This window comes from Corvus cornix, chromosome 1A (genome assembly GCF_000738735.6).
Source record: "Corvus cornix cornix isolate S_Up_H32 chromosome 1A, ASM73873v5, whole genome shotgun sequence".
Lineage (NCBI taxonomy): Eukaryota > Metazoa > Chordata > Aves > Passeriformes > Corvidae > Corvus > Corvus cornix.
The window spans coordinates 44,608,234-44,626,591 of NC_047057.1; the positions used below are offsets into that span (position 1 = coordinate 44,608,234).

The following is an 18,358-nucleotide window of genomic DNA, read 5'->3' on the forward strand; positions in this document are numbered from 1 at the left end:
AACTTTTCAGGGCAACTGCACCAAAACTTAGAAGCTTTAGAAAATCCACCCTTTTGGAAGTCAGAGACAAGAATACTTCCAGGTGAAGCTGTATTTTACTTGCACAAACACAATCCCCTTACCACTGAAGGATGAAGAACAAACTAGCTAGCTTGTATTGTGTGAAGCATTTTCTTAATGTAAGATTAATCAGCTTATCTAATAGAAAGTTTCAGTAAAAAAAAAACCTACTTAAAAATTTTACTAGTTAACAAGTGATAATTTAGGATGTGTAGTAAGTGTCCACAAATGAACAAATGACAGCCACTCACTGTATAAGATTTTTTTGTTCCTATAAATCACAATGTTTAGGCAGTAAGCTCCTTTTCTGGCCTTTGTGGTGCTTATGCACCTACTGTTCACATAAAGGAAGCTATGAGAGCTGAGAGGACCATGTGTAAAATCTTGCATACAGTATCTACTCCACCAAAGCACCTCTTAGTAATCCCTGTAAGTTTTTATCCTGTAATGGCTCCGTTCACACAGCCTGCCGGTTCTTCCACATGATACATCTTGTTGAGGGTTTCTTTAGTGGTATTTTTAATACTTTTTCCCTTATTTTCTTTGCTTTTTGAAGAAAAAGCACACTGGATGACTAGATGATCAATGATCAAGAGTCAGTTCACACTCAGCAATTTTCCAGAGTCAAACAGGCAGTCAGTTCAGGGATAGGGCACAGTACTTGCAGCCATGGGAAGATGCCCTCCTGGTGGTATCTGCAGTTGTGTCCTCTTCTTCAGAGAAAATGGGGACAGAGCCACTGTGTTCATTTGCGTTTATCTGTCACGTGCTGAAGAACACGTAATTCTCCTCATACATTACACCTTAACCTTTCATGGTAAATGCTACGGCTTTCCTGGTAAAACAGAAAGCAGTTTTGTATTTACTGATTACTCTTTTCTGTACTTTTACCTCTGAAATCTTCTATAACGTAAGTGTATGCGTGGTTCTCTTCAAGTTATCTCTGGATAAAGTGAAATCCCTTGCACTTTAACTGTCTTTGGAAATAGTAGTAAATCTTTAAATAAACAGAGTCTTTTCTAACACATATTAATTCCCCTTTTCCAAAATACCACAAGCATGCAGTAAGGCTTATTTTAAGTGGCTCTTCTGATAGGTATTTTGGGGATACTTCTCTATCTTGTTCCCTCTTCGTCACGATTCTTTGTCCTACCCACAGCAATACCACCAGGAACTTCTGCATTATCAGTCATGTGAAACACCATCCCTGCCAACTCACTGTGCTGCGCACTGAGTAAGAACATCTTGCTGTATCTCGTGAGCAAGTTATCTAAATATAGATGTGGGGCTTTTTTACTTGACACATAAAATGAAGGAATCATTAGTTTGCCTTGGAATGAGCAGCTTATAGGATGATGCATATATGCTGTGCTCTATTTTCCTATTGCAATAGTAAAATACTAATGAAATAAAACATGCTGGTCCTAGTGAGACATACAGCAAGATAAACTGTCAAAACTTAAGACTTGCCATCAGACTATTACCACTGGAAAAATAAATCCAAATCAGTATAAAAACGATTTATTGTCTTCAAGAGATGACCAAGACTAGTTCAGACTAGTTTGTCTTATTATAGAAGATTCAAATACACCTGGGGCTTCACTTTTAGACACTCTTGATTTGGACCCTTGCATAGGGTACTATAGCCTGAAGTCACAATTAACATTTCAGTCTCAGTTTCCAATTCCTCTAGAAGGCAAACAGTATTTTAAGATTGACCAAGATCATTCAGAAAGATTCTCTGCCATGGAATGCTCCAACATTAAGTATTTTATAGTACATTGGAATGACTTCAAGTGTTAGCATCACCATAACTACTAAAAAGCAAGTTTCCACAGCTCCAAAGTATTTGCTAAAATAGATTCATCCACGCTACTGCTTTACACACATTTCCTTGTGATCTTCATTATTTTTAGATCTTTTTCCTACTTTCAGTAAGTAATAAAAGTATGTAGGAATGCTGAATGAACAGAACCTTGCACACAACACTCTGCTAAACTCTTCATTTCTCATCCTTTTGCTGTTTTTTTAAAAAGAACCTCCATTATAATCTCCTTTATCCTTCTGCCTATTCCTCCAGTATTTAATTGCACGGTTTCTGTGGTTTATGTTTGTTTGTTTATTTTTAAAGTAAGCCTTCAACATGCAGGCAAAATTACACAAACTGAAGTTCCTACTCAACTAAAAAACACACACCAGAACTTCAGAGAGCAACTAAACATGCCCTATTATAATATTTCATCTCAAATCCTTTTCATATCATTACAGCATTTCACAATCTTTTCACAGCTGCTTGCACCTCATTTTTCCCCAGAGAGGAAAGAACTATTATTAGTGCTTATCCATTTTCAGTTTTTAAAATCACCATTCCCTGCAATCAAGTGCACTAATTAAGGCACATTCAGCTGCTGGTTTTTTAAGACCTAAAAGCATGCTGGTTCTCTGTAGGCAATAGCTGATAATACTGTTACATTTTTTTTTCATAGCCCCTCATAGTTCCAGTAGCTGTAAGCATGCCTCACTGATTCCCTCCATGAACCCTAGTCGTACACCTCTGGAAAAATGCAATGGTAAAAGACATAGAGAAACAAAATGTTTTATGGAATCTTTTCAGTTTGGTCCTGTCTAAATGCAGCATCTATTTCGAGGAACAACAGTAAGTACAGAACTTGAGTTAATATCCCAAAACAATTTAGGAAGCAATTTCCTGATTTGGGTGCTCAAACAACAGAAGATGCTTCTGGAAAGCCAAAGCAGAAGTGAAATTATTGCTTGGTTAATAACCGCTGCATTTTGTTTAGTGAATTTGTTTTACTTTTATTTAATGCTTCTTTTTAAAGACAGTCCAGTATCTTTATAATTACTACAGGTTTTTGGAAAAAAGAAAATCAGTTCTAGAAAGCAAGCATACTTGGCAAAGCACTAAGATAATAAGGGATGGCAACCAAGATCACGAGCGAGCTCCTACAGAAGGTTTAAGAAAATATATAAAGTATATATTGATATATATACTGACCAGCAAGATTAGTAAAGGCATCAGTTATTGCACTTTTTGGATGAATTACGTTTTGCTGCGATACCTCCTCTCTGCAACCAGCCTGAAGAAGCCAACACCAGCACGTTTCCTTTCCAGTCAAGAAAGCATAAATACGAACCTCATATCCCTCCAGGGGCACCTGGAGCCTAACCCATCATATATTCCCCTCTCATTCTAACTTCAGATTCTCTGAACAACATTGACTGTCTACCATTAGAGCTAAAAAACACGTCCCCCTGCTTTTCATTTCTCCTTCAGGCATACTGGAACATGAAGCAGCAAATGAGGATGAAATGCAACCTAGGCCAGGGGGATTACTTATCTGAATTATTCCCATACCATCAGTCACCTCTCTGGTTTACTGACAGACTCACAGATGAAAAAAGCTGAAGTTGAGATCACATCTCTCTTCTCTAGGTGTAGTGGACTCTGAGAAAGGCTGGTGGATGCAGCTGCGTCTCTTGCAGTGCTGACTTGGCTGCCAGCACTGGAGACCGGTTGCCTTACGGCAGCCAAGCTGCTTGGGCTTCAACTTCTCTGCCAAAAATGGTGCTTTTTCACAGCAAGAGAGCAAGATAGCAAGGTGCCCTCACAAACATGATTTTACACAACAGCGTTAACATTATGCCATTTGTTCTCTGCAGTAAGAAGTCAATGATATTAGTAAGTTCTTCATATTATTAGGACTAGCAACAAGAAAAAAGGCAACCAGCCATGAAGTTTTATTGGTGTGATCCTAAGGAACATGACAATTAATTTTTATCTTCTTTTTATTTATATGTTTTAAGACTGCCTAAACAGATTATGCCTGTGAGATTCATTAGTCCCTTTCGCAAGCAATTCTTCCATAGGCGGCATGGCAAGGAATAAAACAAACTTTTACAATGGTCTTTAAAATAAAAAGCACCACAAAACAAGGGGCAAGCAAACTAGACCAATCAGTCTGTGATTATTTGCATTGCTTAGAACTGTTGTGCTATATTCTCTCCAGGCTGGTTAAGGAATTTTAAGGATTCAGTTACAAACATAAACACTCAAGAATCACAGCTAGAAAAAAGAAACGACCAGCATCCAGCTGAGCAACTACAATTGAAAATATTTGGTGCACTCCAGGTTCATTTTTCAAATTGCAATTTAAAGACTTCCAAGAATTGAAACAGAATTATTTTAAACAAAATCATATGCACTGTATGCACTCATTAATGTCTAACATTTTTTATAGAAAGCCAGGTTCCTTGATGACAGAAATACACTATCAAAAGAAAAGCTCAATACAATCTACTTGAAATGGATTTTCATTCAGAGCTGCTTGCACTTTGAAAGCTGTCTGCTGCCTCCTGGGCAATGGGCTGGTTGCTGAGAGAGGCCATGTGGGAGTGCCAGGAGTTTGCTCTTGCCAGGAGAAACACCAAGAACTACACTCTTTGTCCCAGACCTTACCTCTGGCACTCACTGGTTACACCTGGGACTTCTGGGCAAGGAGGATACCATAAACACTGCGAGAGCTACCACCACATTTAGCCTGTTAGATCATGCCACTGGCAGCTCCTTCTACACTTGGCTGAGCATGTTGCAAACTTCTACACCTGACTTGCTTGAACCAAGTTATCCCAGCATTTGCAGCCAGCACCATTCAGTTTAGCATTTGTTATCCTCAGGTCAAGACAGCACTTACTCCTTTCCTCAATGAGGAGAAAGAAAAATGCAGCTGACTCACATTCTAAACAAGGTAAAGAAAAAAAAAAAGCATTTATCATATGTGCTCTACATTAAAAAAAGGTACAAAATTTATTAAGTAATCCATTCTGTCACTCACCCTACTTCAGGCAGACTATGATCAATACAGTCACGCCCCCACTTCTACGGCACAATTTTAAAAAGCACAGTTTAAAAAAGGTGCAAACAGGTCTCAAATTATCTCCTTATTTAGCTGTGATTTGCAAACACGAGCTCCTGAGGCCAGAGGCACCCAAGGATGGCTCACCACAGGCAGCCTTCCATGCTCACAGAAGTCATCTTCAGTGAGACCGTTTGTTGACAATTCCTCAATTCCTTGGAAAGTTCAACATAAACACACATGCATGCTTCAAATGTTTCTGGACTCACCACAGCAAACCCACATTAAAAAAGAAAAGGATAAGAGAGAGGTCTCAGTTTAAAAGTCTGCAAGAAGACTGGTGCCCACAGTGGGACAGCTCAGCTCCTGAACAGTGTGGCACAGCTGACATTGTGACAAGCAGGACAGACACTTGGATTGACAAATAATCATGAATATTAACCAAGATCACGAATGAGTTTCTATGGAAGGTTTAAGAAAATATATAATGAGATTACTGATAATCAAGATTAGTAAAGGCATCAGTTACTGCATTTTTTTTTTTGCTGCAATACCTCCCCCCTCCACAACCAGCCTGAAGAAGCCAAGACCAGCACGTTTCCTTTCGCAAACCAGTCTAAGAAAGCATAAAGATGAATTTCATATCCCTCCAGATGCACCTGCAGCCTGACCCATCATTAATTCACGACTGTCACCTGAACTTCAGATTCTCTGAACAATGGTGACTGTCTACCATTAGAGCTAAAAAATCCCCTCCCTCATTGTCATCTTCATGTCCCCCTGCTTTTCATTTTTCCTTTGGGCATATTGGACCATGAAGCAAAAAATGAGAGTGAAATGCAGCCTAAACCAGGAGTCTTATTTATCTTACCCATCCCAGCAAAGGTGCCAAAAGGAGATGACGCCAATGCAGGAGAATATAATCCAGGAGGATACAATGGGACAGTCCTGAGCACCGGTACTGGAAAATGAAATGCTGCAGCAAAACCGAGGGATTTAAACCTTGCCTGGAAGCACGTAAAGGGAAAGGGGTCCCTGCATTGGTGCTTCCCATCACCACCAAAAGTTGTGAGGGATTCTCCCAGGGTACGTAAAGAGAATTTACAGTCATGAGCATCCTTCGCAGCACGATTTTAGAAAGCACAGTTTAGAAAAGGTGCAAACAGCTCTCAAATTATCTGTTTACAGAGACTTACAGCAGAATTTAGAACTTTCTGCCTTCCCTTATCATTAATTCTTGTTTCATAGGGAGAGCTGCAATGCTCATGGACAAGACCTTGGAAAAAACTCCTGACAAAAACAATGTAAAAAAGGACCAGCAAAATAAGGCACTCATTCATAATCAGGACCTCTTATTCTAACTTTTCTCAATTCACAAAACAGATCCTAGAGGGATAAAGTAGATTGGGAAAGGACAGCAGGATCAGAAGAAAAAACAACACTTTGTTTTCCAGTTACACAAAAAAAAGGAAAAACCACAACAGAACTCGAGCACACACTAAACAGACTTCAGGAAAACTATACTATAATTGTGACAAAAAATGTCAAAACAAATGTATCAAATAGGAAAGGGACAACTTAGACCAAGTGAGAAAAAATCTTCATATTAATACCCATTTCAAATAAAATTGACCTTACCCTGCCAGAGCTACCATGACATTTCAATGCATTGCTACTTCCGCTCACTATAAATGCAAGGCCCTACCCAGTATCTTCTGTATTGGCTCAGCATTAGTTTTATAATTTTTGGATGACTATCCCTGAAATCAGGGCTCCAATATCTCTCTTCAAACAGTTGCTCACTCAATTTAAAAATAACACATCCTATTGCACTCAGGGTTTTTTTACATATCAGATATCAAGAAGATGACAAAAGAGAGCTGAGTAACAGATTACTCAAAAGGTAGTGACTTAGAGCTGAAATCAAAATGGGAGTGGCTTAGCTCCTAAACACACAATTCTCTGCATGCATGGGAGCTGATGCAGCTTCCTGGAGAGTATGTCAAAAAAGGAGTATGAAATAGTTTGGTCAAGAGCAACACAGACTAAGAGTAAAGAATAACTGAGCTGGTTGCAAGGTTAGACTTGTGCTATCTCTTCCTCTAATCTTTTGCACAAATTAGAAGAAGAATAGGATTTAGACACTCTTTATAAACTTTTCAGCTCATCTAAAAATCTGTACAGAACAAACCACCCCCACAAATACCACTGGGAAAACAACAACAACAACAAAAAATCAAGTGAACTCTGAGCAGTTGAAATCACTGAGCCATAAGGCTTAGGTTGTAGCTATCAAAATGGGAGGTTTGGTAAAAACTACCTTTATTTATTTATATGCACCTTAAGGATTTCCTTAGTCCTCTTCTGCTTGAGTAGAACAGTTTTTCATAAGCACAAAGATATTTTGAAGAAAAATTAAAACTTGTATAAACCTTGTATTTTTAAATGAAACTTACTGGATTCTAGCTTCTAAAATAAAACCAGCATTTCTTTACCTACGTTTTATCTAGTGCATTGAAACAACATAGCTGCGTACTTTTGTAAATCTATTCATTAAAACATACTTAACTAGATCAAATATAAGTGTTGGGTAAGTGTGGCATATTAATATCACTGTTGGCATTTAAATTGAGAATGGTATTTTGATCGCTTTCTTTACACATTTACTTTGTGCCACCCAAAAGTCCTACTGTTTTACACATTAGAATGCAGTTGGAATATCACTGTGCCACAGAGCTCCACAAGCACATTTCCTGAGCTGATGCTGAAAATAACCCACAGGAAAAGGCTGCTGTTGAGCATATAAATGGGTCTTTCATCAATTCTCATATCACATTTGACTCTCCATTCTACATCTGATGTATTCTCTGGAGCTACATTTTGTTAATTTATATCATGGTTGGCAAAAGGAGACAGAGCGCACACGTTGGAGGCGGGGGAGAAAGGCCAACGTCGGTGACAAATATGCAGCGTTACTTAGCTTCCTCTGCCTTTAGGAAAAGGAAATACCTATGAAGAATGCCAAAATTAGGAAAAACACAAGCGGAATAAAATAGGAAAGAAAAAGATAAAGCATTGCAGATGAATTTACGAAAGTGCGTGACGCCAGAGTTCCTGTTACCCATGAACAGGGGGGTTAGGAAGGAGCCTAAGGGACACAGCAGCTTTATGCACTGCTTTGCTTCCTTCAGGCTCCCCCACGTCACACTAAGCCACCCTCCAGCTGAAGCCAAGAGCCAGCACACTGAGTTGAGGGCAATGTCACCGGAAGGACAAGGACATCCTTGTATTGTACCGGAGGAGCAATGGGAACAGTAGTTAAGACGTTTTTGCTATCTGTGGTGAGCATTTCTCAGTGGGAAACAAAGGATAGCAGAGTTTACCCTCCAAATGGCTCTTTTAGTGCATGAGCATCAAGCTTATTTTCTAGACTGCGCAAGACTGTGACCAAAGTAGCCACCAAACCTTTTGGAGAGCGGATGAGGATTCACCCAGCAGCTGGGCAGTGCTCACAGCAGTGCCTGCCTCATCACCACTGCCACCATCTTACTGCCTCTCATACTCAAAAGCACACCCAGCCCTAACTACCTAAATAAAAAGATAACGTTGAGAATTGAAACCACATCTGGTTTTATGTAACGCTTGTAACACCACCTGATAACCTACAAGTCTTTCATTATTGCACCTGCAACTCTGTCAAAAATTTCCCTGGCTATGCCAGCCTTCTTCACCCACCTCCTTCTTTTACCAAAATCAAGAGGGAGCTCTCGAAAACAGGGATGCAACAAGTATCAAAGACAAAAATTCTTTTTCATTACTGTCTTGGAGATCTTCACAATTATTTGCATTTCATAAGATGTTTCAAATCTTTTCATGACTGGATTGTAAACCAGAATAACAGTATGGGAAAAATGTAGTTCTCCAACTTGTTTCTCTCCCTCATTGAAGATGGAGAGGATCAGACCTCAGAATCTCTCCCACTGATTTAATCTCAAAACAGATTAAATCAGCACATCTCAAAAACATATTTGCATGAGAATGCGTTAAGGTTCTAATAAAGTTCCTATTTATTCTGATTTTTTTAAAAAAGGGGGGGAAGGGGCGAGACCAGCTTGCTTTAGAAGATTTGAGTATTTTTCCAGAGTGCCAGTATTTTCTTCTTACAGTACATGCATTTTATTTCAGGTTGTTTAGCAGACTAAACTGTAAAGCCTGTAAAGCTGTGTAACTGCAAGATACTCCAATGCTAAAGAAAACTTCTCTTACTGGAAAAGCAGACCATGGAGACACTGACTCACATAAAGTTTCTTGGATAGAAAGAAAAGAATACCCAAACCAGTCCATATGCTCTCCTGAGTAAAAAAAAATTCACTGCGAGTCTTCCATGTAGTTTGACATGCTACCCTAGTAGTACAAAACAATTAACTTGACACTACAAAATAGAGGAATTCCAGCCCCAAGGTTCCCAGTGCCTGCATTCTTCCCAAAGTCCTTATGTTCAAACATGAATATTCCCAGGCAACTGTACTACTACCACTTCTCAGCAACATTTCCATGCCTCCCTGATTTGACTCTGATTAGACACACCTAACAATTACAGAATTTGTTTCTTCATGGTCTGTAAGAGCAAAAAGTGAGAAGTCAGCAAAATGGCTTATTCCTTATATCTGATAGGCAAGAATTGTTTTGTCCATTCTTGTCCATTCCCAGCTCTGGGGCTGGGACTGCCAGAGTGGCTCTGCAGCCAGCCTTGCAGGAGACTGGGGGCAGAGCTATCTGAGCCCTCTGACTCACTCCTTACTGACAAGCCCTCAGAGCTGGCAGAAGCCTCCCTGCTGCACCACAACGTGTATGTGACAAAAGGAGGGAGGGGAAAAGAAAGGCAGGCTCAAGGAAGCAGAACACGAAAAGAAAGCCAGCGATAACACATGACCAAGGATAACGAAGCCTGATAGGAAACCTAACAAGCCTGTTATCAAAGCTATGTCATTAAAACCTGATGGACAATTGCAGAGAAAGAATTTTATGTACAACTAAGGGTGGCAGAAGCCAGCTAGATACACAGCGGAGATTGGAAGACAAGACTGCAGAGCTGATGCAGAAGGAGAAACCGACCTTCTTCAGATCAGGAAATAATCCATTACAATCTTTGAGAAACAGGTGAAATAAAAAAAAAAAATCTACATACTTGGCCTCTACTTAACAGGAAGTTATATCCTTCAAAAAATCCAACAAAAAGAAGACATGGGTTTTAATGTGTAACACCTCCAATACCTAAAATGTATTTTGTGCATTCAAATCTCAGCATAAGGGCTTGAACTTACAGTATTCTAAATGCTATTTAGATCTCGCAGACTTTTATTAATTTAGTGCCAAAAAAAACCCCAAAACAAACCAAACAAAAAACCAAAACACCACCACCAAAAAACCCACAAAAACACACAAAAACCCCCGAATAAACCCCCACCACAACATCAAAGAGGAATATGTATCAAAGCAAAGTGCTTAACCACACAGATTTGAATATGAGATTCAATATTCCACTAAGGTTTTCATGGACACTTAATTCACCTCTGGGGACTCAGTCACCAAAGCAGAATTTAGTATGGAAAACTAAACTTACATTTTGCATTGACATGCTCTTTTCTGGAAAACCAATGCATTAATCTAAACCAGCAGGTGTGGGGAAAATACTAAGTAATATTTAATTAAACCAACATTGAAATCATAAAGGATTGTTGTCACATGGTACTCCCCCCTCCCCAGGCCTACCCAAAGAAAAATCCTAGCTGGAAACAAAATGACACAGTTATAAATAAATTAGCAGTCATGTACATTTGCAACATCTTGAAAAACCCAAAACCACAAAACCCACTAAATCCAGAGAGCTGCATTTCCTGTTGTTATCTGTGACTGGATAATGATATTTAAAACTTCTTTTACACTTAACAGCACATTTTCTATCTCACAGCAGCTAGTCTTCACTCACTTTGTTTATAGAGTCCTCATAAAAACACGTTCATCTAAATTATCCATTTTAAATTGGCAGTCAAACAGGTAGGCCAGACAAAAGAAACAACCCTGAAGCACCATTTCAGAAGACTTCTTTCTCGTATAGTGGAAACAAAACATAGATTATTTGCTCCCAAGGTACTGACACTACTTACTTTATTGAGAGTATTCCCCTGAACTACGTAACAAAAACCAAATCCATTCTGACTCCCATCAGCAGCACCTGTTTCACCTCAGTGGTTCACACACCAGATCAGGACCCTGACTCTCTTCCTTTCAAAGCCAAGCCTTCTCTTTCCAGTAGAACGGAAGTTGATATCAAGTAAGTCAGAAATGAAGTTCTGACAACTGATATCTACCATTAATTACCCAGGCCTGCCATTTGCATTTAATTCCCTGCAGGAAGGCTCAAGCAAACAAAACATATCTGAATTAAATGAGACATACGAAGCTCAGATAAAAATGTCAAAAGCTATTACCATTCTCCATTAAAGCATGCTGGTTTCACCAGATGGGATTGTGAGGAAATTTCTCAGTAACCACCAAAGCACTGAGTCCATTATCAAAATTTTATGTCTTCCTCCAGAAAGAAATGAGGCATGAGCTAAAGACACCATTGAACTCTTCTGGTAACGTCAAGACTGGCATTCAGACTTAATATATTGAATATGTGCTATTTTGACTAGAAGTCAAAGACCATGCAATTGGTTTGAAATTTCTTCTGAATTTCTCAGAAGAACAATCTCATTTGTACACTGGCTTTAATCATAACATAATTTGCTTTGAGATCCCCATGAGCAGTGCAGTACAGGAATTTGTGTGCCATGATCTATGAAAAAGAGCTGAGTGCGTGTTCTGACAGGCTGGGGAAAACGCGAGAGGCAATTATTTCAATAACAACAGCAGCACTGTTTCTCTAACTGGTTTTATAATACTGCCTGGCCCAGGAAATGATAAAAAGCTCTTACAGAACTATGCAGAAAGGGTAAGACAACATTGATAAGGAAGCTTCAAAGGATTTGAGATAACACTGGATGGGAAAACTGGAGAAGCTGCCTGCCCAGCCCGTCTGGGTGAGGACCCTTACACCTCCCACGGCAGAGCCAAAACGAATACTCATCCCTGCTCTCCCAGCAGCACTGATCCACGTCAGGAGACTACTGTATTGTTGTGCCCTCTTTTTTTTCCCTAGGGATTTCTTTATTCTCTGAAATCTATTGAAGTAACTATATGCATTATTTGTTCCATAAGGTGGTTTCTGAGTAATTTGATTTAAAATAAACACATAAATGGCTCTGGTTATGGTTTTCTATGTGTGCTTCTTAAAGAAAAACAACACAAACCCAGTTGTGCCAAGAACATCCAACTTAGGGAGCAGCTTCAGCTACAGATGTGCCAGGGAGTCCACTTAAACCCTTACATCACCACTGGTACTGGGGAAGGTTTGTGTGGAGAGGGAATAACTATAAATCTCACACATTTAGCCAGATAAGAAAACTACAGAATTTCACTTCAGGAGCAACTGCAATCTCACATCTACCATGCTCCATACAGCAAAACTATCCTTTTCCTAAAGCAGACAGATATTCACCTGGATTCAGAACAAAACAACACGAACTAAAATGAATCACATAAACACATGAAATGCATCCTTATTTAAGTTTGGTCTCACCCTTCTTAGGTGCAACAAATCGAGGGAATACCAAGAGAGTGTGGTCAAAACCCCTGCAAGATACTCAAAAGATTAGACTTAAACAAAAAGCATACACTCTGTCAGGAACTTAAATTACATGAAAGACAAAACTAAGAAACACCCTGCTGTAAACTATAAATATACTCAAAAACCACTTGAATAAATGTACCAGTACCTAGCCCATAACTAGAAATCCTACTTTCCATGATAAGGTTTCGTATTTTCCAGCAAACAGACCCAGGTTGATAATATTAGCTATAAAACAATTAACGTAAGATGCCCCTTAAAATATTTGTCTCTTCCTGTATCAGAGAACACAGATTCTTTGGAGCATATGTTTCCTATACACACATCCAAAATGAAACAAAGCTTAGTAACTCTCAGTGAAAAATGAAGTTAAATGTGACTACCTAGAAGCTAATTCATTTATTCTTGTTATGCATATGTTCGCAATAGTGTGAAGAAGTTTGCTGGGGACTTTGAAATATACAGGCTGCATATTTCATTCAAACCCTTATTGCTGGTTTGAGATAAATCTTTAGGATCTGTAAGACAAACTGATTAGCTGAAGTTAAGAAACTGCGTGATACCATATTGGGTCAAAACAATGCTTTACCTGTCACCACACTGACAGACACACTAAGTGATGCTATTTAGGGAGAACACATGAGTCTGGCTACACTCTGTGGCTGATTTCTCTTCTCAGCATCCAGTCACAAATATTAAAAGATCTGTTCCTGCCTATTCCATTTACCATCCAATGTGGACATAGAATCACAGAATCATTAAGACTGGAAAATACCTCAAAGTTCATTCAGCCCAACTGTTAACCCAGCACTGCCATGTTCACCACTAAACCATGTCCCCAAGTGCCACAGGCAGACATTTCTTTAACATTTCCAGGGACAGTGATTCCACCACTTATGTAGGCAGCCTATTCCAATGCCTGACCGCCCACCCTTTCAGTGAATAAATTTTCCCTAATATCCAATCTAAACCTCCCTGGCGCAACTGGAGGACGTTTCCTCATATCTATGAACATATCCAACATATCTTTGAATCTGCTGACCTTACCTGTCTCCACCACCTCCTGAGCTAAAGAAACACAGCAGCAACCTGCAGAGTTACCAAACACTATCACACTAATATTCTGTGAGTCACACAGAAATTGTGTACTACTACCACCTTTGCTGGGAGCACAGGCAGATACAGAAGAACTCATTGTATTTAGGGAGAAGCAGTAGCTTCTGTTATACCCAAAAAAGCTTTCCAGACCTGATGAAGAATTTGCATACCTAAAAGCTTGTCTGCTTTTCCCAGCTCTATCAACTGATCTAAAAATATATTAATTCCCCCTACAAACCTAGCAACTATGCACTCTATGGATAGCTATTCCAGTTCATTGTGAGACTGGTAAGGTTCATTCCTCCCCATTGAAGTATTCTTGGATACAAATACATGACTGTGTTTGATTTGCTTTAATTAAACCAGGAAAAATTTCACAAATTTTGAGGAATATATGAGGAATAACTAGCTTACTTTTCCTCTTGACTCATCGCCAAGTGCAAGCAGTTTTCAAACAACAAAAGCATACAGAAAGATATACAGGAACAACTGTCCTGCTGACATCTAGCAAAAGGGGTACAGCCTCTCAAGCTATCATTTAAACATATTTACAACCAACAGAGTTACAATGCAGCTGTTTAACTTCCCTTTTCTCTTTATTTTACCTGTCAAGTCTCCAACACCTGCTTGTAGCTTCACAAGGCTCCTCAAATTCATAGAAGTCAGTGCTCTGCTCTTCCACGCTGCTGGAGTTCTGCCACTCAGAGCAGAGATTTCTCCTAGCACCCATAGCAAAAGGCAAGTTCTCATACTCAGGTATTTCCTCATAGTGACGCACATTCTCATACTCTGGAGCACAAGTGCTGGTTGCAGAATTCAAATGCATTTGGGACAAATTCTCTCCCACAAGTACATGCCTATCTAAATACTCCAGCCTTTGATTATTTCGCATCTCAGGTTGACTTCTGTTTCTCTGCCTCTTCTTCTGTGATGCTGGACTACTTATTTCTACAGAATGTGCCTTGGCAGATTTAGCTTTTCTTTCACTGCCTACAGACCCTACATTCCTGTTGTTATTTCCATACCCATCCCCACTGGAAAGGTTGGCAGTAGCACTCTCCACTGACTGGCTGCCTTTAGACAGAAATTTTTGAAAGTCACTTTTCTTTAAGCAAACTGACAGTTTCATGTTCAGAAGCTTTTTGAAGCTGTTTTTCTTGTGATGGTCTTTGCAGGGCTTGTCTGTCCTGTCCATGTCCACAGCAGAGAGAGACTTGGCCCTAGGCTTCGTCACAACAGTCAAGTGGCTGAAGCTGGTAGCAGTTTTTAATGATTCAGAATTTCCTGAAAATGGAAGAATAGGATGAGGTAACTTCCAGACGGGTTTTTCAGAAGAACGTTTGGGTATGTCACAGGACGAAAGTGCATCCTGCTCCTTGGCTCGTGGATGTGCAAAGCGAGATCCTTCTAGAAGGCTGTTCGATTTGTCCTCACTGGAGGTGTAAGAACTTTTGTCCACAAGCTCTGCTGATGCAGCTTTTTTCAGCAGGCCAGCAGCTGGAAGGCCATGCCTCTGTGGTTTCTTAGGAACAACTTTCGGAGAACTCCCATCCTTTATTTTAACTTCTTTCTCTTCCAAGTTTTGCGGTGAAACATGGAGGCTGTTGGAAGCAGATGAGTGCTGACTGCTTGTCAGTTTGAGCTGCTTTGGCAAACTCATGGACAAGGTATCACACCTGACAAAGTTAGTCCTTTTGTCCACAGCACCTGGCCAACTGGTGTCATCTGTTCTCTCATCCATGGAGTTGTGGTCTGCATTTAAAGAAGATTCAACACTTCCCATCAAATCAGGACTTCTTTGTGAAAACTGAGGCAAAAGATTTTGTGAAGCTGACTCTTTCACAGCAGGTTCCTTTACCTGAGGCATTTTTTCTGCATTGCTTTGAGTTACCTCACATTTTTCTGGATGAAACACTTCTACATTATTGTTATAACAAACACTTTGACCAAGGACATTAATTTTTGCTGGCTTTTTTATGCCTTGGTCCGCAACCCCGCAAGAATCTTTCTCTGAACTAGATGGTTCCTTTGTTCCTTCTCCTGTGGTGTCTATGCCATCCTGACGTACTAGACATGCAGCACGTGGCTTTCTTGGTTTAGGGATAGGAAGCACTTTGGAGCTCAGGACTGAAGATGTGTCACGGGAGGTTTTATCAGCATCTGCTTTCATCCCTACTTCAACTGAAAACATCCTATTACTACTTAAGTTTTCATTCTCTAGGATTTCCTTGTCCAATGGGGAAGAACAACTGTGATTATTTTCAGTCAAACTAGGACAAATTTCAGACATCTGAAACTCATCAGCATTTTGTTGCTTCCCTTTAGCTACCTCAGAAGATGACGAAGACTGTACAAATTCCATAAACTCTATTTTAACATCATTCTTGGAACTGCTGCCATCCCCTCTGTCAAGTTTGTCTGCATACTTGTGCCTCACAGGACTGCTGTTAGAAAACACACCATGAGTTAGGACATCTTTAAGTTTCTCTTCCAAAATGCTGGCTTTCAAAACCACCTGACTTCTATTTCCCAGTTTTTCATTGTGACTATCCCCCAGAGATAGTGCATTTCTTTCACCAAGTTTGATGTTCTCTAAGGTGTCAAAGTGCTCAAGAATGATCTGAGTTTTACAGGTGTTCTCTCCATTTCCAAGTTTATGAAGGCATTCAAATTTGCAAGATGACACAGGTAGAATATATGCTGTGTTTCCAGTACTCCCTTCTGAGGTTTCATTTTTATAGTTCAAATGGTCTAGAGTTTGAGAAGAATCTTCCCTGTGCTCCTCAAAGCTTTTTGTGCTTTTTTGTGTAGATGATGGAGGTTTAACTTCTGGAATGGAGGAGCTCTTGAGAACCTTTGGTTTCGGTGCAATCACTGGCTTGGTTTTCCTTGCTGCTTGTATCCCACCAGAAAGTACAATATCAGGCTTTGGTGCAACAGGTGGAGGTGCTGCCTTGTGTCCTAGGACAAATTTTGGTTTGGGGGCCACAGGTGGCTTCTTAATTTCTAGAAAAGATGGAAAACAAAGACTTTATTCACCACTGCCCACAGAACAACTTCACCTGCAATGCAGTATTATAAAAAGTTTTGTAACATTTAACTTGCGATCTACAAGATCTCAATGTCTGCATGGATCCATTTTTCTGTTAAAAGCATGCCTCTCATCCCTAACACCACTTTTTTATTAGTTGCCTTTGTTTTAATAGGCACATCAAGGAGTGGTAGGGAAAGTTTTCAAAGTCTTTTTGTAAACAGTTTAACGTATAGTACACATACTCGCTCAGATGCTGAAGTCTGATGCCAAGAAAAGCAAAGCAGCTTTGCCTGGTTTTGCAGTTTTAACTGTAATACCATTGTAAAACGGGGCGAGTACGGTAAGCACCACACGTATAATAAGCCATGAAGTTAATGGGACAGCTAGACTAATGACCAGGGCAGTTCAGACCCTTCCTCCACCACCCAGAGAAATGTGTAACCTAAAATTCCTCGTTCCCTTCCTCTCCTCTTCAAACAATAGTGAGATGAATTACTGTACCAGTTAGAAAATTGCCATGTCACTACCAACAGTTCAGTTGGTCTGTGGTATGAAGTTAATGCAGTAATTTCTAGCAAGGCAGTACCTTTCTATTGTAAAACACTATTTCTGTGCCTCATATAAAATTACTCTTCCCAACATGTCTGACCTAGAAACAGTCACCACTACTATGAATTAAGAGCGACTTGGCACAACAAGGTTACAAATCCTGAGGAGAGTGTACAGCACTCAGGAAAAGGAGCTCATGAGGAACTTTGAGACTGTGCAGTTTTGATCCTGTTGTGGTTTTGGAGTTTTTTGTTTGCTTATTTTGTGGTTGCTTTTTTTTAAGGTATGCCTGAAACATCTGAATATTGCAGGAGAATATTTATGACCTATTCATTTCCACATGCTGGAATAATTTCAGATTTCTAAGTCCTCTGAGTGATTTTTGATATGTGCAAACTGGTTTATAAAGTAAACAAGTGTCTCACGCTATTTATATATTACCTCTGTATTTACTACCTTTGTTTTAATCAATATTTTGGTATACTTTCAGTAAGTCATATACATGTTAAATAAAACCCTCAAGAAAACATACTAGTTAATGTTTCACATGCAAATAGATAGGGTAGGCCATTGATTTATTATTCTCTTTGAAATGTGGGTTTGGTGTTTGGTTGTGTTTTACCACCATTATTACTGTAGATATGCAACTATACCTTAATCTCTAGCCTAGAAATGCAAGAATGAAGTTTCAAAGTTTAGGTTTGTTTTGTGGGGGGTTTGTTTGTTTGAAGGAAATCTAGATGGGTTTTAAAAAAAATTTAAAAAAAGAAAAGAAAAAAAAAAGCCAATGCCCTCAGTTGCAACTATTTCCTAAACAGCAAGCCACTACTCTAAGCAGAGAGCCAAAACCAGTAAAACCATCTTTTTCTAGGACATGAATCCCTAAATGGTACCCAGACCGACTACTTACACTTAGAATGGCTGCCCTTGCTGCCATTACATTAGCAAACAGGTAAACCCAATGGCAGAGACAATTTTAAAGAAATTCTGCAAGAGGGAATCCAGAATTTC

General features: G+C 39.5%; 1 protein-coding gene across 1 annotated transcript in view; it reads right to left on the minus strand.

The window, feature by feature from the left end:
* The window catches only part of FGD6 (FYVE, RhoGEF and PH domain containing 6), a 73,423-nt gene that overhangs the window by 47,105 nt on the left and 7,960 nt on the right, over positions 1-18,358 (minus strand). Inside the window, exon 2 of the mRNA XM_039570571.1 lies at positions 14,370-16,770. Within this exon, the coding sequence (XP_039426505.1) occupies positions 14,370-16,770 (2,401 nt within the window). The remainder of the gene's footprint in view (positions 1-14,369; positions 16,771-18,358) is intronic.